Source organism: Muntiacus reevesi, chromosome 4, assembly GCF_963930625.1.
Source record: "Muntiacus reevesi chromosome 4, mMunRee1.1, whole genome shotgun sequence".
Classification (NCBI taxonomy): domain Eukaryota; kingdom Metazoa; phylum Chordata; class Mammalia; order Artiodactyla; family Cervidae; genus Muntiacus; species Muntiacus reevesi.
In genome coordinates this window covers 35,159,593-35,183,244 of record NC_089252.1, presented here as the reverse complement: position 1 = coordinate 35,183,244, position 23,652 = coordinate 35,159,593, and the positions used below count along the sequence as shown (strand labels likewise).

Genomic DNA, 23,652 nt, shown 5'->3' with positions numbered 1-23,652 from the left:
ACTGTATTGAGGCTATTTATTAACTCCAGGTACATAATACAACTGGTCTTTCATATCTAAATATAACAATCCAACAAGTTACCATAATTTCAGGTTCTACATATCTTAAGTTAACGAACTAGATTTAAAAAAGATATAAAAATATTTCACGGGCTTGGGAAGATGTGGTCATGAGACTTCATTGTAAGGAGGGACAGAGGATATGCTAAAGATTTTTCAGACCTACAAAGGACGTTTCAAAATTTACACTGTTAATAAAGTTCTTGCTTAATCAACACTTTATCTTCATTCATCAAGAGCCTGAATAAGAGCAGCTTTCTTCTTGTACTTGTCTCCAATTTCTCTGATGTTTTCCAAGAGATCTTCAGATGCGTATTCTTTACATTCTCTATCATTTTTAGCAATCTGCTCCTCAAGGTGTTTCTAATGGAAACAATTAGCAATTGTTAATATAAAAACATTGATTTCTTTTAAAGCGTTTAATTGTGAAATCTATAAATAAGAGTGCAACATTTGTAAGAATAAGAGTAAACAGAACACTCTTACATCTACCTGGTCAGCCCCTCCTGTGCTACTTTTGTATAGCTACAGCTTATTCATGTACTTCTATATAACATTCTATTGAATGAATATACCAACATTTACTTACCCATTTTACTGTTAATTAATTTTTGTTTGTTCCCAGGTGTGGTAGGCTGAAGACACTCCTAAAAGCTGTCCATGTCCTGATCACCAGAACCTATGAATGCTATGTAACAGGTCAAAGGAACTTTGAAGATGTGAACAAGTTAAGGATTTTGAGAAAAGGAGATTATTCTGCATGATCCTGATGGGGCCAGCTAATTATAAGGGTCTTTGTGAGAAGGAATCAGCTGTGTGGGAGTCAGAGAAGGAAGGCATAAGGACAGAGAGAGGTTAGAGAGGACAGATGATGCTGGGTTACTGGCTTTGAAGATGACGGAAGAGACCACAACCCAAGGACAACGTGTGACTTCTAGAAGGAGTGCAGCCCCAAGGGATCATTTTAGACTTCTGACCTCCAAAAATGCAACCACTCAAATCATTTTCTGGTCTGTGGTCCAGATGAAAAATAACTCTTGAGCAAGGAACCATGAAAGGTTATGGAGACACTGAGTGGTGGAACTAGGAAGATGAAGGGTAGAACCCAGGTTTTCTGACGCAGTATTTCAGGGTGCTTTTCTTAGTTTTTCCCACTAAGCAGAGAAGAGCACTGGCCAGCAAGTGAGCAGAAGTTCAGTGTCATTCAGGAGATGAGGGGAGAGAAGTTCACATGCTCTGTTGTCTAACAAATGAAAACCTTTTAATGTGATATTATGAGCTCCCCCCAACTTTATCTCCTAGTGAATTTCTAAGGACCTTCAGATTTAGCAATTTATTTTAGTTTGTGGGCTCTGCACAGCAGGTCGCAGAGATAGTTTTATTGTTAAACCTTCAAGCTACTTGAAAGGTGGAGACAAGGTAAATTACATGTTTCCAAAATACTTTATTCTGTGTTTACATACATGAAATTAACAGGAAGGAATGTTAAAAAGAAACATCAGGCTCAAAATGGAATCACTTTAGCTAAGCCTACATCACTAAGGTGGGACTTAATACTCAGTCTAACTGCAGTTTCAACCTTCCCCAGCAATGTCATTATAACTGGTCCTTCTGGAATTTCCTGGTTGGCAGCAGTGAGGTCATCTGCCTAATAGGACCTCTGTCCCACAAAGGGAGGTGATCTTGCCACATTGCCTGAATAACCCTGTTTAAATTTATGACTTCTTTGTCCCACCTCCTCTGACTTTTAAAACCTTGTCTTTTCTGGAGCTGCTTTTTATCTGCCACATGGGATGCTGCCCAAAACATGAATCACTGAATAAAGCCAATTTGATCTTCAGATTGACTCAGTTGACTCCTGCTTTGTAACAGGAAAAATATTTGTCATTAAAACATGCTCTTTCACCTTAATTAAATCTTGTATATACTAATATTTTTTTGTGTGTAGAATATGGCCTGCCACATCATTATACACTGTTGGATGTAATAAAATATCATTGTATATTGCTTATGCAAATAAGACAGATTACTTATTTTTTATTAAGGGCTATGTTATTTTTTGTATTTATATTATAACTCAATGAAAACAAACATGTCTTAAGGAACAAGAAGAGTAACTTAATCAAGTGACAAAGCTGCACAACCTTCACCACAATCCTTGTGCCCATCTGCCCTTATTTCCACCCCAGCCCCTGGCAACATAAACCTACTTTCTGCCTCTGCGAATTTGCCTTTTCTGGACATTTTATATTAGTGAGTCATAAATATGTGCACTTTTGCATCTTTCACTGAGTATCATGTTTTCGACATTCATTCATGTAGCATGCATCAGTGCTTCTTTTCTTTTATTGATTAATCATATACCAATAAATGGGTATAATCATTCATTAGTTAAAAACCTATGTAAAACAGATTACTACAAATTCACACTGCTATGTAAGACTCTTCTGATGAATTTTTACTAGATCATATTTTCCAGAGAAATACAAATTATCATTTAATTTCTGTAGAAGCAAAACAGAAATACATCAGAGTTTGAAAAAGCTTTCTTAGATTGTAGGAAAGACCTCCATACACTTACCTCCACAGACCCGACATGTATAGCAACCATCTCTAAAAGACGCTGCAAGTTATTTCCCACCTTCCGTCTCTCTTCAGTTGTGGTCTGCACGACTAGTTGGTATCTGTAGGACAGAAACTCTTGTTTGAATTGTCTAGGAGAAAACCTAATATGTCAGCTCTTGCTAGCTCACTTCTTTTCGTATTTCAATAAAACTAGGCTGTGGTTGTCTATGTTCTGCTTGCTCTGTGTCTAATTCACAGAGGTCCAGTTTGCAATCAAACAGAAATAAAAACATTTCCAAGGATCCCATGCAAACAACAGCACCGAACAGTACCAAACCGTCACACTTTTAATAGATAAAACTTGGAAGCATACTGTTTACCCGAGTCTCCAAAAGGATTATAAATGTAAATACTTTCACGGACAAGACACTAAATACAGATGAAGGAGGGAATAGGAGTCCTACTTTTATGCATTCGGATTCAAATTATAAACAAAACCTATTTTCCCCAAACACCTTCACCTGAATTTCCTATCCCTGGGCTACAAGGAAGGAAACAGGGACATGTGACTTTAAGGATTACAGTTCCAGACTCGAAGAAAGATTTTTTTTTTAAAGTTTTTTGAGTGTATTTGAATATAAGTTAAATAAAGCCTATGGACCGTAACCATTCAGTTCTCTTCTGACTAGAAAGGTAATGGGGACAACAGCTGTGACGGGAGAAGAATGCATCATCCAGGGGAAGTATCTTAAGCTGCTCTGCTTCATTCAGTTCTACTCACGCTCCTTCTGCCCAAACCAGCTCTAAAATGTAAAGCCAAGCAAATAAACCAGGCCCAGTTTTACAAAAACGGTAGATAATTGAGCAGAAAGCACACATCGCAGACTGGGCGAGCTGGACTTACTCCCGCTGAACAGCGTCTAGCTCGCTCACAGCCTCACTGAGGCCCTCGTTCACCGCGCCCTCCAGCAGCTGCTTGTGCTTCTCCAGGGACTCCAGCTCGTCGGCGCACTTCTTGTCCTCTTCCTCAGCTTCCTAGCAGGATAAAGTCACAGTTATGGTTTTTCAATATTCACATTCTATATGCTCCAGGGGGATGAAAAAAAATTTTAGGTCAAGCATTTAAAAAAATCAGGTGGCATCACCATTTGTATTCATAGGATTGTTTACTGCTTTACACGTGGTAAGACTTTAAATGGTCTTTCGGAAATTTTATACTATAAACATAAATGTGACCTTTCGAACAGGCCTATACAGCATTCATTTAGCAGTAATTTCAAGCTTGTATATAGGCAATATACTGAATCACAAATATAAGTATAAAATAGTAGTGGAATATTAAACATGGTCTATGGTAAAATAGTGGAATTCCAGAAAAAAGTTCTTTAGAAAAAAAAATAACTACTTACAAAAAACTCTGGACAAGAAGATTACTGTAGATAAGATAAAGGACAACGCGGCTTTGGAGAACCTAAACAAATGGGCAACACTCTCACCTTCACTTTTTGTTGGTAAAGATCATCCAGCTTTTGAACTTCTTCTTTCAGAGTTCGTACACTTCTCCTGCTTTCTGTGATCATCGTACTTAACTTGAGGAATAAAACTTTGGTTGAGAAATCATAACTATACATCAAAAAATTTTTAATAAGTTGTAAAACTTTTGTATTATCAATCAACTAACTGAACCATTTTTTTTTCTTCTAATTCTTGTGGATTTACCTTTCATGTCATGCAAATTTATTATTTTTCCAAGAAAAGTTAATTTCAAGAAGACATTTCTTTAAATACGTAATATTTAAACGCAGAATGGTATGGCAGGGCATTAGTTAGGAATAAAAAAATTTGGCTTAAAAAAAAATTTTGGCTTAATTCTCAGTAAAATAAAGATACCAATATCTGTTTTTCTATTTTTCTGTAGCTGTGAGAGTCCTTAAATATAAATTGTTTTGCTCTGTAAGTTTTTTTTTTCATTTAATGGATAGGTTTTATTTTATTTTTTTTTTAGTTCTACCACTTTATTGCTACCAACCCATTTCCCTCCACCCTCGTGCACACATGCTCAGTCATGTAATCCCATGGACTTCAGTCTGCCAGACTCCTCTGTCCATGGACTTTTCCAGGCAAAAATACTGGAGTGGGTTGCCATTTCCTTCTCCATATTTTTAATTTAATTATAAAATTGGAACAGAATTTGCTTTACAATGTTGTTAGCGTCTGCTGTACAATATGAATCAGCTATATGTATACCTGTATCACTTCCCTCCCCCACCATCCCAGCCCGTTAGGTCCTCACAGAGCTGAGTTCCCTGTGCTATAGAGCAGATTCCTACTATCTATTTGACACATGGGAGTGTATTTATGTCAATGATATTCTCTCAATTAGTCCCACCCACTCCTCCCCCTGCTGTTTTGAAGTCTTAACTTTATTTAGATTTTATCTACTTTAGTTATGTGGCTTTCATTTGTGTGTTGCTTTCTGGGATGTTAAAGAGAACTACTCACACTGATTTTATCTGATAATATTTACTAATTGGTTCTAGTCAATGCATTCTTCCAGAGAATAATCAAGTTAATATTTAATCTTGTTGAAGTTTGAGCTTTAAGATCTGCTGAAACCAAAACAGGGAAGAAAAAAAGTGTTTCTTTAAAAAAAAAAAAAAAAGGTGTTTCTTTCATTTCCTGTTACAAGCGCTGATACCAGTTGATACCAGTAATTAATACAGAATATTTTCAGCTAGATCAAGAGCGTAGTATTTGCAACAGGAAACAGAAAGTAGTTGACTTCTTTCTTTAAAAGGATTATTCTACACATACATAAATTTAAAACAAAACATACGTTTTGGGAAAAATTTAGTGAAGCTATTGTTATTTGGTAAAAGGTAGGATGGTAAAATGACTAAACTGATTTAAGAAACTTGCGGTATAGTCTTTTTTTTTTTTTCTTGCACACAGTACTTCTCATTCAGTCATCCAAAGTCCCTTGAAAGGGACATTCCTTTTCTATTCACGAGAGAGAGAAGAGTGGGTTAGAAAGAATGCAGTTTACTCAGGATCATTCAACTAGCATATGCCCAGACATCAAAACTAACTCCAAGGACTTTTTCTACATAACTTGCCTTTCACATTTTAAAGACCAGTTTCTGAAGCTATAAACTTTTGCTTCCAATCTAAAGATGTTACTTCTGAAGCAAACTGTTTCATTAAATTCATTTGCAATAAGACCAAAATCGACACTCCAATAACCAGAATTTCTACTAGGCCCTCATGGTTGGTCAAATGTGTTTACTTTTAACTGAGTAGCGCTTCTTGCCATGTCAGTTTTACCAATTAATTAGACATTTCCTCTCCCCCCTTTTGATTATGAGTACACATTCCATTGCAGTAAACAGGAGAGGAATTAAAAATTAGTCATCAATAATTCTGCAACTCCTAAGAGCTATTATTTGACTTCCTCCCTCCCTCTCTTCTTTCTTAGCTCTCAAGTCACTTATAAACAAAGAAATCATCAATTAATCAGATGAATGTTTTCTTTTATAATTGATAGAAGCCACCAGACTGGAATTCCATCACTTCTTGCCTCCAACCAACCAACCAACCAACATGAGACCTTTCCTTCTTCCTTCCAGTTAGTTTAAGGATGCAAGGTATATTTTCTTCATGAAGAGAAGTAACCTCTTCAGCTCTTTTCTGATCTCGTGCCTTTGTATTTCTTCATGGACCACATTCAAATCCAACAAGGTCTTTTGTTCCTGCTTTTTTAAACTTCATCCTTTTCCCGTTGAACTCTCCCCCTCATCTTCAAAACCGAACAACCCTCTCCTATAAAAACAAAAAAACTACACACCAAAACCAAAAACTTTTCCCACACACCACATTTCAGCCACAGTTTCACTGCCTTTCCTTGGATTCAAACATCTGCAATAGATTTGTAGCAGCCCATGAAGAATAACCTATTCAGATTATAGTATTTTCCTGTTTCACCATTTACACTCCACAGTAACATGCTTTCTGACTCCTCTGGTTCATGTTGCTTTTGTAAATGTCAGGAGGAACATCTTTATGGTTAAAGCCAACGTGCACTTTTCAGACTTAATCTGAAAAAGATCTGTGGTTACTGACCACTCCCTATTGAAACTTTTTTCCTTGGTCTCTAAGATCATGTAAACTCCTGGTTTCCTCTTAAAGTCTTGGGGGGGGGGGGGGTGTCCTTCTAATTCAATAGATTTCTTTCTTTGCTTGTACTTTGGATGTTCTCCTAGTAGTATCTCTTTGGCTGTATCCTCATTTGCTCACTTGGGAGAGCTCTCGCTCATTCTCATACCTGGGGAATCTCCTGGCTGCTAATTACATGCAAGCTAAAAATACCTACCTGTAACTATATTATTTCCAAACTCCAATTGCCTACTGGACATTCTCTACTTTGATGTCTCAGAGACCTGCAACAGCACGTCCCAGCCTGAAATTCTGTTCTACAACCTTCTTCGTATTTTTCATCAAGGTTATAGAATATTGTCACTGACAAAGAATCTCTTTTTGACCAAACTACTCAGGATCTTTGAACTCTTCTCAGTTAGGTTGACTTTTGGGCTTTCATGTTTGTCACTGTGTTATCCAATTTTAAGCAAGAATCCTGCCAAGTCACTTAAACCAGAATCTTCCATCCTGAATATCTGATCATTCCTCATCCCCTGCTCCAGGTGATGACTCATCACCTTGGCCGGCCTTCAGAAAGAAACCTATTAGGATGGTGCTTAGACAGAATACCCCTACTCTGATATTTCCAGCTGCTGATCCCTACCCTGCCCCTTGGCTATAAATTCTCACTTTTCTTTGTTGCATTTGGGATAAGCCCCGTCTTTTTCACCTACTACAAAACTCCACTATAATAGCCCCTCTTGAATACAGTCTAACTTACCACTGCTAACAAGTGTCACGAATAACTTTTCTTTGATATCGTATACCAAAGTTGGACTCCTGGACATTCTTAATCTCACTCTCTTCCTTAACCTTCACATCCAAGTGGATGACTAGATAATGTTGCTCAAATCTTTTTTTTTGGTAGTGCTGCACAGCTCGCAGGATTTTTAGCTTCCCGACCAGAGATGGAACCTAGGCCCTCAGCAGTGAGAGCTTAGAGTCCTAACCACTGGATCACCAGGGAATTCCCTGTTTTGCTTTAATCTTTAAATCTCTGTTCTCCATCCTCACTGCAACAGTGTTGGTTTGCCTCCTTACCATTTATGGCTCAGGATACTGTTCGGTCTCTTAATTGAATGTCTCCAGTCGCATGTACCTCCTAAAGTATTCTTCAGAATGTCAATACTGTAAGCTTACTAAGATACACAGGTTTTATTCCCTTCCTTAAAAAACCTTCAGTGGCACCTGCTGCCTACAGAATAAAAATTCTATCAGTAAGTAAGAACAAGTAAGTCTCTTCAGAATTAGGTTTTTGTTTTTCCAAGTTTCTTCCCTATCCTACTTATACTCAAGGTAATTCTTTAACACATCATGGTCTTTGGTGTCTGGGCCTTCAGAGGCAGGCGTGTGTGTCTGTGTTTGTATCCTTTTGTGTATCCACTGGCCAACTCCTACTTGTTATTCACAACTTATCTACTACCTCTTTCAGAAAGAACTTATGCTTATCTTAGGTAGGTGTATTGAGAATCCACAACATGCTGTATTTATACTCTAAAAATGTTATGAATTTGTTATAACTGTTTTCACGTCCACCTTTCCAAACAAATAAGAATTCACAAAGACATATTATATCACCAACACTGACTGTAGTATAGGCATATATAGCAGACTCTTAAAAAAATTACTTGCTAAACAAATTTTAATTGCTAATATTTAAACTTTATACTTATATCCGTAAGTGTGATTGGTTTTTCTTCTTTTGTGGTATCTTTGTTAGGCTGTGGTATGAGGGTTAAACTAGTCTTATAAGCAAAATTTCTTAAAGATAGATTTTTGTATTACTTCATAATTTAAGTAAATTCCTCCATATTTATAGTGCATCCATTTCTCATTTTTTCTTGAATGGTTTTGGGAATTATTATAAAGTACTCATCAGATTGATTAGTTTTGCTATTCTGTTTAACCTTTACTATTTCAAACTGCTATTTTATCTTATGTCATCTTAACCTGGTTAAATTACTTGTCAAATCAAAAAACAGTTTTAGCACCCTAATGTTCACTGCAGCATTGTTAACAATAGCCAAGACATGGAAGCAAACTAAATGTTCATAGACACAGGAATGGATAAAGAAAATGTAGTGTGTATGTATATGTATGTTATATATACATACACAGACGCACACACCATGGATATTACTCAGCCATTAAAAAGCATGAAATCATGCCGTCTGCAGCAACAAGGATGGACCTAGAGATTGTCATACTGACTGAAGTCAGACAGAAGGAGAAATATATGACATCTCTTAAGTGTGGAATCTAAAAAGAAATGATACAAATGAACTTACAAAACAGAAACAGACTCACACACTTAGAAATGAAATGAACTTAAGGTTGCTGAGGGGAAGGATGGAGGGAAGGGATAGTTAGGGAGTTTGGGATGGGCATGTACACACTGTTATACTTAAAATAGATAACCAATAAGGACCTACTGTATCGCACAGGGAACTTGGCTCAATGTTATGTGGCAGCTGGATGGGAGGGGAGTTTTGGGGCAAAATGGATCCATGTATATGTATGGCTGAGTCCCTTTGCTGTTCACCGGAAACTATCACATTGTTAATCGGCTATAAAAGTTAAGAATAGTTTTGGTTTTTAGTCTCTGGAGCATGACATCTCTGATCACTCCCATTTTTTCTAGTTTCATTGAGATATAATTGACATATAATGTTGCATTGGTTTACATGGGTAGACCTATGGCTGTTTCACGTTGATGTTTGGTAGAAACCAAGGCAATACTGTTAGGGGAAGCACACTGACTGAAACCGCCCACCCTGGCCAGGCACCATAGTAACCATTTGCATGAGTTGTTTTATGGCAGGAGATCCTGATAAGGAATACGGAACTAATAAGCCACCACCAGCCGGAAGAGTTCGGGAAAGATCGAAAGGAGACACTACCTGTCCGTCCACTTCCCAGAATCCCTCTTGCTAGCATCCACCTTGGCTGAGCGCTGCGTGCGCCACCAGGAAAGACTCTGAATTAGAATGATTGGCCAAAGACCACCCGGAAATGAATCCCATCACCATAAAACCCAAGACTGCGAGCCACGCGGCAGAGCAGTTCTCCTGGGTTCCCTTACCCTCCTGCTCTCCACCCGGGTGCCCTTTCCCAATAAAATCTCTTGCTTTGTCAGCATGTGTCTCCTCGGACAATTCATTTCCGAGTGTTAGACAAGAGCCCAGTTTCGGGCCCTGGAAGGCGTCCCCCTTCCTGCAACAATACTATAAAGCAATTATCCTTCAATTAAAAAAAAAACAACACTGCATGGGTTTAAGATGTACAGCAAATGATTTATGTATATATTGTGAACTCTTTGGTCCATGGAATTCTCCAGGCAAAAATACTGGAGTGGGTTTCCTCCTCCAGGGGATCTTCCTGACCCAGGGCTTGAACCTGGGTCTTCTGCATTGCAGGAAGATTCTTTACTGTCTGAGCCACCATGGAAGCCCCTTTTCACTTACTTTTCATATACTGTGAACTCTTTACCACAGTAAGTTTAGTTAGGGTCACTCTTTCTTCTTTACTTGGCTTTTACAGTATACCCTCCCTCTTCTGATTATTCTCCAACTATTCTGTCTACTTCCTTCCTTTGCCAATCTTTTGCCACTTTCTTCTACACATTTTAAGAAATGTCACCCACACCCCTGGCTTCAGACCCAGTATCTTTTTTATGTTTTCAATCTACTGCTTCAGCTTCCTTTTGGTTGTCTCTCATGGACAGCAAGCTCAACATCTCCTGCACTGCCCTGGCCACTCCCAGCCTCGTTTTCCTCCTAATTTACGCTGCCCACCCCAGAAAAATGGAAGTCACTGTTGCTCCTTCTTTCTCTCCTAGCATTCATTCAGCCACAAAATACTTGGGTCCTGCCTCCTTAACATTTCTTCAGCCGTCCCCTTTCTTAGCTTCCTCCCTTCATTTCCATAATTTCCAAATTGAGTACTACAGTTTAACCTCTTAATTTCAGCTGCCTTCTCTCTCAGTCACTTTATTCTATGACCAAAGGAATTTTGCAGGGGAAAAAAAAAAGATGCAAATCTGATTAGTATAATAGCATATGTTAGTCTTCTCCGAATGGGACTTTATATTTCATATAAACTTTGGTTATATTGATCTTTGGGACATTAACATGGGGCCTCAACTATAGTAGGCATTTCATAATTGCCTTCCTACCCTGTCCAAATTTTCCTGCCTATAGACTTGAAAAAGTTTCAAGTCAGTCTGAAACAGATTTCAGTCAAGAGGCTCCTACTGCTTGAAATTCATACTTTTTTGAGTCTTCAGGTCTACTGCCCACTCCAACCAGAAAGAAACTGAAGTTGGCTAACACTTCACCTCAAATAACCATTACCACTGGGAATCACCCGTTAAAGCAGTTCTAATTCTTATCTTTTCCCCACATTGTGATGCCACAAAAGCCATGCATTTGTAGAAACCCCAAATTACAATAACAATAGTGTCAAGAAACTCTTCACTTATCTAACAACTTTTTCTATGTATGGGAGGTGTGAAAAATTCTTTCTAATACAAAGTAAGTATTGATGAAAATTTGTTAACATAAAAAAAGTGTGGGTTACTTTCAAAGCTATTTGTGAAAGGCACAGATTTTATTTTCAGATGAGAAAAAATTAACAAGCTTCTATTCTCAGAAAAGATAGGATTTCTTTTATATCTTAAAATCTGTTAGCCAGAACACATAGTTCTCAAAGAGATGAATTAGCTAGGGGGTTGCTTTAATTGTTCCCCTTGGGCAGAGGAGCCTGGAGGGCTGCAGTCCAAGGGTTTAAGAGAGTGACTAGGCACTAACCATGTAAATAATACCTTTTGTTTGTATTTGAGTTTTTAACTTTTCTTAATCTACTATAACAATGTTTACCCTACCCTAAAGGTTACTGAATACAATAGTCTTCTTTATCAGCTATATTGGTGATTGTATGTTTCAAGTATCTCAGAGGCAGAAATTCTCTGAAACTACTTTCAAAAAAGCAGAATTTTATAGGCTTTTAAAGTTGAATCTCCCTGAATTCCATGGTCCTGAAGAATCTGGTAAACGGAAGTCTCTTAATCTATCATAGTTAGTTAGCTTCTAACTGCAAATGATATATACTCACTTTTAAGGTAGCCATCTCAATTTCCTTTTACTATAAAAAAGAATATTACTAAATCACCTCAAGTTATAGGAGGTGATTTGCCATTAGAAAAAAAGGGAGATTTACTCAGTTTCATATCACTTCATCATAAATGATATGTGAAGCTTAGAATGTTTAAGTTACTTAAAAAGTTACTTCAAGTATTTCTAGGTCAAGGGTATACCTCTCATTTTTCGTATTTTATTAAAAATCCATTCCTTAGCAATTGGAAACCACAAAACATTGTTTAACAACTGTTTTTACTTACTTGTTCTAAAGTATCCTCTAAACCCATCTTTTTATTTAGAGCTTTATTAATTTCTTCTTCAGTTTGGTTCAAGAGTTCCTTGAGTGGTGCCTATAAAACATATAGGAATGCCGGTTACATATGACATAGTTCCAAAAGTTCTCTCACGAGGAATCTTTTGGAGAAAAGAAGTGAAGCCATAGTGTTTTTAAATCTAAGTTAATACACCATCAATAAGAAAATAAAACTAATTTTAATGCAATTTCCATAACTATGGAATGTAACTTGCTTTTGGTTTTGAATACTTGCAAAATTCTAGATTGGCTTCTCTATTCTGGAAATTCACTGCTATTACTAAACATTCTTTAAGTACACGTAGTTTAATGTTATCTTTCTTGAAAACAAATTATATGCAGGTTTTATTTTTATGCTCTGTTCTCTAGATGCATCATTTCCCCCTTAATCCTTTCTAATTCTTTAGCCTTATAATTATATTACTTCTTCATTTTTTTGCTCCTCATTCTAACTCTGTTGTTAACAGCAGAAGACTTGAAACAAGACGATTGTCCACCAACAAACACGGACTGGATGTAGAAGCCGCGCAAAGTAGGACTGAGGCTGCAGAAGAACGAGGAAGATCTGGACCCCGTCAGAGAGAGGGCAATTTCCCTCTCTGCCTTTCCTGAGTTCCTGTGGGAGGACTTAACACAAGAGGAGAGAAAAGGGGCTCTCACCACTTTCCGTTCCACTGGCTTTTGCAGTCTGAGGTCTAGGAGGCTGACGAGGTAAGAAAGGTTTGCTTATACCTGCCTTTGTCAGATGTCCCAGGATTTCTCAGAGGCCAGTTTTCCAGCTGGTGATTGCTTAAGTTGGCGTGCCAAAACTGGGAGGCAGGAGGGAGGCTTTCTCTCACCCACAACTCTTTTAAAGTATACAGCTCCATGGCATTTAGTACATTCACAAGGTATTCTCATTCTATAACAATTTCATTGCTCCAAAAGAAAACTCTGTACATTTTCAAAACCCTACTATGTTTTCAGTAGGTCTTTTGAAATCTTTGCTGAGTTTTAAATTTTGGCTGTTGTGTTTTGAAGGATGCAGTTGACTCTTTAATCTCTTTAAGAATCTTTCTCCAAATACTACTTATGACAGTTGAGGCTGCATCTTCTTGATGATATTTTTATTGTCCTATTAATATGTAAAACTATTTCCAGGGGGCAAAGAAAAGCTTCTTCTTTTCTGAGCATACGCATTCGTTTTGCATTGGGTAATCTTTTCTACAGTAATTTGATCCAGAAATTGATTTCTTGCACTAACACGTCAAACTACTTAAAATACAGGTGAGTAAACTCTATAGTCCTGGGTGTTCATTGGAAGGACTGATGCTGAAGCTCAAACTCCAATACTTTGGCCACCTCATGTGAAGAGTTGACTCACGGGAAAAGACCCATATGCTGGGAGGGATTGGGGCAGAAGAAGGGGATGACAGAGGATGAGATGGTTGGATGGCATCACCGACTCGATGGACATGAGTTTGAGTAAACTCCGGGAGCTGGTGATGGACAGGGAGGCCTGGCGTGCTCCGATTCATGGGGTCGCAAAGAGTCGGACAGAACTGAGTGACTGAACTGAACTAAACTGAAACTCTATCTGCCTATCTACCAAGCAGCTGCTTGAGAAACAAAATAGTAAAAGATTAAATGTTCTTTGGATGTATTTTCTTCTATTGAAAATGAGTTTAGATTTATTTAATCAAAATCTGTCTGTCAATAAACAACAATATGGAAAGTAGGGACTGTATCTTTACATGTTTTTTTAGTTGTTGTTTTTTGGTTGTGCTGTGCGGCTTGAGAGATTTTAGTTCCCCAACCTGAGATTTAACCTGGACCTGACAGTGAAAATGCTGAGTCCTAACCACTGGACCACCAGGGAATTCCTCTTTCTGGGTATTTTATCTCAGCATCTGGCTGGTATGGAACGTAGTTGATACTCAATAAATAATTCATAGAATGAATGAATGATTCTCAAGAGAAAAAAATGCATGGTTTTAGACTTTAATTGATATCCTTATTAAAAATTATTTTGAAAATTAACATTTTGGGGGAGCACTTAAAATTTTTCTTCCTCAAATTACATCCTTGGCCATATTTGAAAATTATGTACAGTACTCTCATTATTGGCCACTGGTGGTACTTAATGCTCTGTTATAGTTCATGCCTTCCTGTGTGTCCTTGTGCCTGAAACCTTTCCACAGATCACCCCATAAATATCTCATCTTTGAAGATTTCATTCCAGGTTCACCATTGCTGTACAGACTTCTCTCAATTGAGAAGAACTGATCTTGTTAGTATACCCTGTAAAGACTTCTAATAAGGCATGTATAAAGTATGTATTTTGTCTTTCTCCCCTGAGATAAGTAGCAACTTGAGAGCAAGCATCAGGTCTCATTTTTGTCTTAATAATCCTTGCATCTATTTTATATATAATCACATCTTTTAGAGGAATAGAAGATGAGGCTTTATAATTCAAAGAGTAAGGTAAAACAGAGAGCAGGTGTTTACTACCAGGAAGAAAGAAGGCAAGTTTCAGTGTTGTATCTTTACATTTAATCTTGAGTTATGGACCTGCTGAAGTTTAAACTGTTAGTTATAAATATTATGAGCAGACATCAATCATATCACTTAAAAACCTTCTGAAGTACTCACGATTACGTACATAAACTTGAGCTCTGTATTTGACAAGGCAGTTGGCACCAGCGTCAGGATTAAACTTAATTTCAAAGTCATAACCTTTGGAATTTTCAGCACCCTTAGGGATAAGTTTTAATTTTCTAGCCAATTTATGATACTCTGCTAATTGTGTTTCAATCTGTAAGAAGAGAACACAAAAAGAAACACTGAAATAAAACAGTTCCATTCCATAAGGTTTTCAATTGGCTTTTCTTTGGTTGCAGCTTTACTCACTCAAAGATTATGTGTTTTTCATTAGTTTTAAAGTTGGCATTTTTAGTAGTAACAGTAGCAGTTTTAAAATATAAAGAATGAAAGATTTTATTCACACTAAATTTTAAGATAGTTTTAACACCATAATTAATTAGTAAGCAATACAGTTAGACAGCATCACTAACTCAATGGACATGAGTTTGAGCAAACTCTGGGAGATAGTGAATGGAAAGGAGGACTGGCGTGCTGCAGCCCATGGGGTCACAGAGTCAGACATGACTTAGTGACTGAATAACAACAACAAACTACTACTGTTCTTCCATTTATCTGACAAGGAGTTTGGAATAAAAGTCCATGTTGAGGTGTTAACTAAAATTCACTTTTTAAAGTACCAGACAGAGAAATTATGAAACAGAAACAAACCTTAGCTTTGTCAATATACAAAATAAAACATTTCATTTATTTAAAATGAGCGAACTGTAGTCACTCAAGTCTCTGAATGTTATTTCAACTGTTTTGATAAAAATATTTTACTAACATATTCCACATTCCTGGTCTTCTTCCCTTCGTTCAGGGTTCTGCTCACATTACATCATCAGAAGGCTTTCCCTCTAACATTAACACCCCCAATTTCTCTACTCTCTTACTTTATCCTTCAGAGCACTTGGTATCACCTGACAGAGATTACTCTTGTGTTCATCTCCATCACCTGAAAGCACACTCCGTGAGAGCACTTGCATCCCTAGCAACTAGAACAGTACTTGGCAGAGTACTCAGTATCTGACGAAATAAATGAACCTGCAGAGTCCAGGCAATTTGTTTTCATATAGTTACCATCTATAAAATGAATACTTTGAAAGAATGCAAGGGCAAAAGTGCCTATCATAACCTGCTTAAATAATCATCAATTTCCAAAAACTTAAAAGCAACACTTATATGCAAAATTTAAGATTTCATATTAATAAATCAGGAAATTGTTTCAATTACTATAATTTGTAATACAGTAGCTCTCCAGGGATGACTGCTGTGTGTAGTTCTCTATGGCCTTACACTAAATAATCCTAGGAACTATCCTGTTTTTCACTGTGATTTTGTTGCTATAATAAAGCAGTTTTCACAAGGCCATGCACTCCATCCTGCCAGACTGTGGGGACAGCAGATGTACGACACACTTCTCCTTCCACCAACCAGTTCAGACAGAGAACATGTACCATATTCCTCCTGAAGAGTCTGGAGGTAGCCTCAATGCCCATCTCAGCAAAGAGTTCCATAATGGGACTCCCAGTCAGAGGTGATGGGTGGGGTAAAAATCAGTCTGGAAAGAAAACTAAGGGGAGGACTCTTTATGCTGGACTTTAGTATTTTGCCTCCATTCTTTAATCTCTCCTACTCAGTACCCTAAGGTTTTCTTCGCACTGACCATGGCCCAACTGGCCCCTCACTAGGCCACTGCTTACCCACTTCCTGGGTAATTTTCTTCTTTCAGCCTGATCCTCCAAATCAAAAACAGCACCCATACAGCTAGTTTGAGCTAGTTAACAGAGTTCACCTAGTCTAGAGATTCATAACTTCCCCTCTCCCACACAGTGCTTGAGAGGCAAAATGTGTTAACTGTTGAAGTGACATTTCAGGTTCACCGACCTGGTCCATTCACAATTCAGTTTGTAAATAAGGAAACTGAGGCTCTGAGAAGTCAGATGTTGTGCTGAGGTCACATAAACATGTGCTGGCAAACCCAGGGCTACAACACAGGTTTACCAAATTCTGGGTTCAAAGACTTTTGCGATCACCATACCATCACTGGCTGTTTCTTAGAAATGCATATTTTTCTCTTTTATACACAGGGACAGAGATGAGCAGGTCAGGAGTACGAGGGAGCACAGATAATTAAGGCAAAGCAAAAATCTGCTGAAATGACTCAAAAAATGAGGCAGTGCTTATTGCTCAGGCTGAACTGTGCATTCCATATTAAGAATTACATATGCAGCTGTGTAAAATACAAATTTTTAATAATGTAAAACAGTTAAAATGTGACCAAGAAACTTTCATTATGTTTATAATGAACTTCACAATATGATCAGGGTGAAAAACCCACACTGCCCCATAGGCAAACGTAGATGCTTAAAGGAGCCTTTTTAAAAAGACATGCCTTCTGGGACTTCCCTGGAGGTCCTGCCCTTCTAATACAGGGGATGCAGATTCGATCCCTGGTAGGGGAAACCAAGAACCTACTTCCTTTCAGGCTTTTCTTAAGGGGTCTCTGTCCACTCCCAAGATGCTGGTATTTCCAGAATTCTATCTTCCTCCTCTGTATTCTTCCTTGGTGAATTCATCTACCCTGTGGCTCCAATGACAACATATACAGATTTTTACCAAATCTATACTGCAAACCCAGGTATTTAACGCTGCAGTACAGGCCCATGTAAAATAGTCTGTAAGATATTTTCATTTAAATGCTGCATATGCACACAACATGTCTAGCCTACCATCTCTACTCCAGACTGCCAACTTCTCCATCTCTTCTGTTCCTAAGTGAATGATACTACTCATTGCCTGCCCCATCACTCAAGCCAGACCCTGGTGTTGGTTTCCTTTCTTTCATCTCTTTATTCATTCTACCTCCTAAGCAGACAGAATCCACCCATTTCTTTGAATCTCCACAAGCATTATCTAAACTTCAGCCTGTAATTCCTACTAATTACTTCCCACAGATCCTTATCTGACTGCTTTGCTTCCTTCTATCCACTTTTCACATTATCAAAAATGAGATCTTCCTGAAATGTGTTTAACATATTAATGGCCTGCTTCCTGGAGCTTTCAGGATAAAGTCCGAGCTTCTAAGTCTGAGAAGGATGTTCCCCACCTGGTCTTTCTTATCCTTGAGTCTCATCTTCTGCACATGCCGCATCCCTTGCTGTTAGGCTCTAGCCACACGGAAAACTCAGGACAGCAGAGTGCCTGGTGCTGCTTTCTCCCTAACTTCCCCACACATGTCACTTGCTGGCTCCCCAATCTGGCCAGGCTAATCCTCCCTCCTCACGTTCCCAATTCAGCTCAGGTCTTACGTCTGCAAGGAAGCCTTTCTGAAAACCACCACCATCCATCACCCTACACTACGCACACCAAAATCTTGGTCATGTCTACTATAGGCTTCTTCAGTATGCAGTTGGAGGTCTGATCTCATGGTAGAGAAATGTCAACTAGAACAGCAGTTTCTTAAGTTCCTGTGTCTCTTTATCCTCCCTCTGCACCCAACATAGTAAGTGGTACACAGCAGATGTTAAATACATGTCTGAGCAGTGAGGACGTAAATGAAGAAGTGACTCATGTCCACTTCTAGAATAAGAGGCCTGGGACTTATGAAAACTATTTCCATGGCTTTAAAGACTTTTTTGGTTCATTTCTTGGTTCACTATTGGAAAATACAGGTTATCTTAAGTATGACTGAGAAATTGGGCTGTTACTGAATTGACATGAAGAGATGAGTGTTTTTAGTAAAATGTCAATGCTGAAAAATTTTACCTCTTTCGCCAATTTATTTTACCCACTCAGTTCTTCCAAATTGGGATGGACCTTTACAAAGGGAAGTTCTGATGAGGTGCTGCCCTGGGAATGGTAAGACATACCGCCTCTTTGCCTCGGGCATATTTCAGCTCTTCATTCCACAACTGCTGCTGTTCAGCCTCTAGGTCCTTGGTTAATTTATTAATGGTCTGCTGCAATTCATTTCTTTCATGATTTATTCTCTCAATGTCTGCAACCGAGTACTTCTGGTTGTCAACAATATTCTGTAGTCGAGAATTCTCCTGTTTCATTGTTTCACATTCTAGTTCTGCATTGCAAAAGAAATAAATTAAGTTCCTTCAATTCTAGTTGATTACGATGTCTAAATTTCCTTGTCATTATGGAGAACAAATATTAGTGGTCAAGTGTGAACTATTTAAAGAGCTGATGTAGAGCAAAGCTAATATATATAATCAGACTTATTGGAAAAAAATAAATCAATTTAGCAAATACTCCAGATAATTACTGTCCTTGATAAGACAGATGATTAATATTCCAAAGAATAATAGTTAAATCAAATATCCTAAGGAGTATCTACATAATTCCTACATGAGACAGACACAGCCCTAAAACCCTTAAAAGAATAAAATCAAAGTAGGCAGAGACCTGGGAAAATAGTATAGTAGGTCCACATAGCTATTTATTTTGTAAACTGCCAGCCAATGGCTCTGTGATGTGTAGCTATCTTTCTTTGTGCTACTTTTGGCACCACAGAAGCATCCCATAGAAGCAATTCATGGGCCACAGTATTTTCAGTTTTATGATTAAGATCCATATGTGTTTATGAAACCAAGGTTAGGAGCACACAAGATATAAACAAGCTTTCTTTAGTTAGGCTTTTATAGCATCTTTTCATGTTATTTTCAATCAGGTTAAGCTGCAGAGTAGCCTAGGAGGTAGTGATAGTGACAGAGGATAAGGCAAATGTAGCAGACGGAGGCTAGCAAAGATTTAAAACCTGGCATATTAATTACAAGGTGGAATTGAAGATATGTTTATGTTCAGGCAGCATATGTTCTTAGGTTAGGTCCCTCTTGGCTTCAAAAAGTCAGGTATCTGAAAACATGTTAGAAGTTATAGTAGGTTGAGTCATGGTCACCCAAAGATATGAAGTCCCAGACCCTGGAATTTGTAAACAATACTTTATTTGGACAAGGAGTCTTCACAGATGTGATTAAGTATTTTGCAGTAAGGAGATTATCCTGGATTATTGAGGTGGGCCCTGAAGGTCATAAATATTCTGAAAACACAGGCAGAGAGAAATTAACACAGACAGAAGAGAGACATGCACACAGAGAAGGCAGTGTGTGGATGGAGGCAGAGACTGGAGTGGTGTGGCCACAATCTCAGGAATGCTGGAAGACTCCAGAAGCTGGAGGAGGCAAGGAATGGGTTCTCCCTCAGGGTCTTCAGAGATGTGGCCCTGCCAATCTCCAGCTTCTAGCCTTCTGGGAATGGATAAACTTCCACTGTTTTAAGTCACCAAGTTTGTGATAATTTGTTACAGCAACCTCAGGAAATGAATATAAAAGTCACTAAAAACTTGCCCTGCTACCAACATTTACCATTAAGAGGCAAAAAGATACAGATGACAAAGATGGCTCTATATGTGTAAGTCCCATGTATGCTCCCACCTCACTCTAAATGAACTTTCAGTACTAGTTGTGCTTACCTACTCTAGAAATTTCTTCATCGAGACCATTCAATTTCTGGTCAAGAATGGCTGAATGAGACTCCAAATTGCTCATGTATGCCTGATACTTCTGAACATCTGCTTGTAAAGAAGCTTTCAGTTTTCTCAATGACTCTAGACGATTCTTTAAAAGAAAAAGAATATGAAGTTAGTTATTCTTGTCAATAATCATTCCATACTTTACTTGAAAGTAAAGCAATACTCAAATTCATCTTAAAGAAAGGTAAATTAGAGTTTTCTTTTCATTTTTTAGAGGGAGTCAAAAAGAACTAAAAGGGGAGTTTACTGTTATTACCCAATTGAGAGGAGTACTTTTCAGAAGCCAATTTGGGATAGGAAAAGTCAAGGGCCAAATTGAAAAAGCACAAACATTTAAAAATCTGTTATTTTATAGAACATTTCAGTATCATAATACACAAAATAACATTAGATATCTGGATATCATCATTTAGCTTTTAGAAAGCCCTCAGGATACAATATATTATACAATATATTATATAAACTCATTAATTATCATTCTCTTTCCACTGACTACAAAGTTCAGGGCCTCTTGTTGGTGCTCCCATGAGGTATGTAACATGGGGACCTTGTTCTAAAGATCCTTTAGGTCTGATGTAAGTAGATAAGATTCTTTCATCATATTCTGAACACCTTTAGTCCAAGACCAATAGATCACAAGGGAAAACAAAGTTCTAGGGAGACCAAACATGTTTTCATTAGGAGTTGTGGCCTATATAAAAAAATCTAACTTTGAAGCTTATTTTGCTAATGCATTTGCTAATGCAAATTTAAGCATTTAAATGCATTTTGTTAATGCATTGAAAATTTTTTTTTTCTCTATATAGCTGTTTGTTCATAAAGAAACAGCTAGTTTTCTCCACAGAGATCCAAGAGTGTCAGTAAGCGTGTAAGCCTATTGAAGATAAGCATGTTTACTAACCGGTTCTTTTTCTCTTTCTTGCTCCAATCTTGCAATTTGTTCATTCAATGCTCTGTTTTTTGCTGCTAATGATTCCAGCTTGGAAGCATCTACGTTAAATAAATCCTCTGGAGAAAAAAAAAACCCCAAAATTTCATAAGGTCTCAGATCTGCCTAGAAAATTCTTCCCCGGGTTTTTACCATTGCTCTCTCCCTCACTTCCTCTAGTCTCTACATGAAACCCTCTCCGTGAAGGACCTCCTACCATCTGTAAAACTGCAATCCCTCCCTGTGGTCCCCTGCACTCTCTGCCTCCCAGCCCTGCTTCATTTTCCTCCGTAGCACTTACCACCATCTGACTTATTGTTCATTTGATTATTGTCTCTAATAGAATGCAAGCTCATGAGGGCAGAGATTTCTCTCACTCATTATTGTATCTCTGGTGCCAACATGGTGGGCGGCACACGGTATGTATGTAATAAATAGTTTGAATAAAATAAATATAATTTATATGCCTGATATAACTGAAATACCAAAGAAGTCACTAGTGCTTTTGGTTTTAGATCACTATGAAATTTTCCCTTTAAAAAGAAACCCAACATCATATATTCTGCTTGCTCCCTTTCTCATGTGGACACACTGAAGCTGTCCTCACTATTCTTCAGGGAGGTATATCCCAGGGATACACAAGAGAATGCCTTCATTTTTGGGCTGAGAGTGGCAGGGTATCCTCTTATTCTGAATGCCTCTATAGTCTTTGGAGGATAGCTTTACACAGCTTAAATTTATCTATTTTACCTACCACTCTGGCATTTTATATATGACTATAATAAAAAAAGAAAACCGATGTACAATACCTCTGGAGCATTTTTTAAAAGTTAGTAAGTTCTGTATGTCATTAGATTATAGTTCAGAGCAAAAATAAATTTCTTTCTTTGAAAATACAATGGCCCCTTAGCTTCCTGACATGAATTCAGGGAGACCATAGATCTTTTCACTAACTGGTACTTTACTTACTAAAATAATAAAGCAAGGACATCCTTTATTTCTCTCCACCAAAGTAGTTATAATAAAAATCAGGAGGTATCTAAATACATTCAAAGTGAGGCGCTCATACAAACATTCGGCATAGTAAGATAAACTATACACCAGCATGCTAGGAGTAAAAGCACTTACTCAGCTTGGACTGCAGCTCTGCATTCATCTCGTCAAAGCTGTCAGCACCAGTCATGAAACTTTCATAGCATTTTATGGTGTAGTCCAAAAACAGCTGGTTGAGTGAAACAGATTTAAAAACTCAGTCATGAGTCTCTATTTAGTTTGTTTCACTTTTCTAAGTGAAAATTTAAATATGAATTAAAATAATGAAAGTCAGGAATACCAAGTGGTCACATGAACTCCTGTAAATGAAACACAAATCTAGGGAATATCATTAATTATGCTGCACAGATTTACTCAGTCTGCTACTTCTAAAGTGAATAATGAGGATTAAAAGAACACTTAAATTTGAATAAAGGTGTTATTTAGTAAATGGTTTAAAAAAAAAAAACCCCACAAAAGCCCATATCTTCAGAGAAGGGTTTTGAGAAGGTGAGATGATGCTTATTAATGCAAACGTAAGTATCTCTGGGGATAATCTAACCTATGAAAAATTTAAATGAACTGCTAATCATTGAAATCCAATTAATCTGACAAGATTTGGTTATGAAAGCCAGAACATAATTAACAAAGGCTATAATTTACACTGTAATTTCAGGTTAAAAAAATGGCATGGTTAATGGAGATTTGAACAGTAGAATATTAGCATTCGGTATTTATCCAAGGGAAAGTAACACTCCACTTTGCAGTTCAGAGGTGTTCTGGTCACTAAGGATGTATCCTTTGTTAGGAGGCAAGGAGAGCTGATAAGAATTTTCCAGTCAGATGAAGTCAGCATCCCTTAAGACAAACCAATTCCCTTTGCCCTGATGCTCTGCTTAGTAAGCAACCTTCTCATTACCTGGTTGATACGGAAGGGGTACCTTGAATGGGTGGCATGAGTATTCCTGTAACTGGAAAGATGGATCACTGGGGGGAAATAAATAGATTTTCATTCCTCTTCAGGTGTGAATTTAGTAAGAGTGAATCAGTTTTCTTAAGTTTGGTTGATTTTGATTTTGAAGGTTAAAAAAAAAAAAAAATTGGGTCTCTAGATCCAAAAAGTAGAGATTCAGAACCTGGTGAAGCTGGGTATTTTGGTAATTCTTTTAAATTAAAATTAATTTTTAATTTAAAATTAAAATAAATTAAAAATAGTACTTTGCAATTTCCAAAGTGCTTCTTTATATATATTGTCATC

The 23,652-nt window shown here is 37.6% G+C and overlaps 1 protein-coding gene across 3 annotated transcripts in view; it reads right to left on the bottom strand.

Annotated features, from left to right (window-relative positions):
- Positions 1–23,652, bottom strand: part of NDC80 (NDC80 kinetochore complex component) — a 35,948-nt gene continuing 12,296 nt past the window's right edge. For all 3 annotated transcript variants that reach the window (XM_065935150.1, XM_065935148.1, XM_065935149.1), the window contains exons 8-17: positions 22,491–22,584; positions 21,336–21,442; positions 20,375–20,519; positions 18,765–18,970; positions 14,912–15,064; positions 12,218–12,307; positions 4,122–4,214; positions 3,530–3,660; positions 2,642–2,744; positions 1–423 (exon numbers count right to left, since the gene is read on the bottom strand). In XM_065935150.1, coding sequence (XP_065791222.1) covers positions 286–423; positions 2,642–2,744; positions 3,530–3,660; positions 4,122–4,214; positions 12,218–12,307; positions 14,912–15,064; positions 18,765–18,970; positions 20,375–20,519; positions 21,336–21,442; positions 22,491–22,584 — 1,260 coding nt within the window. In that variant the 3' untranslated portion in view covers positions 1–285. The remainder of the gene's footprint in view (positions 424–2,641; positions 2,745–3,529; positions 3,661–4,121; positions 4,215–12,217; positions 12,308–14,911; positions 15,065–18,764; positions 18,971–20,374; positions 20,520–21,335; positions 21,443–22,490; positions 22,585–23,652) is intronic.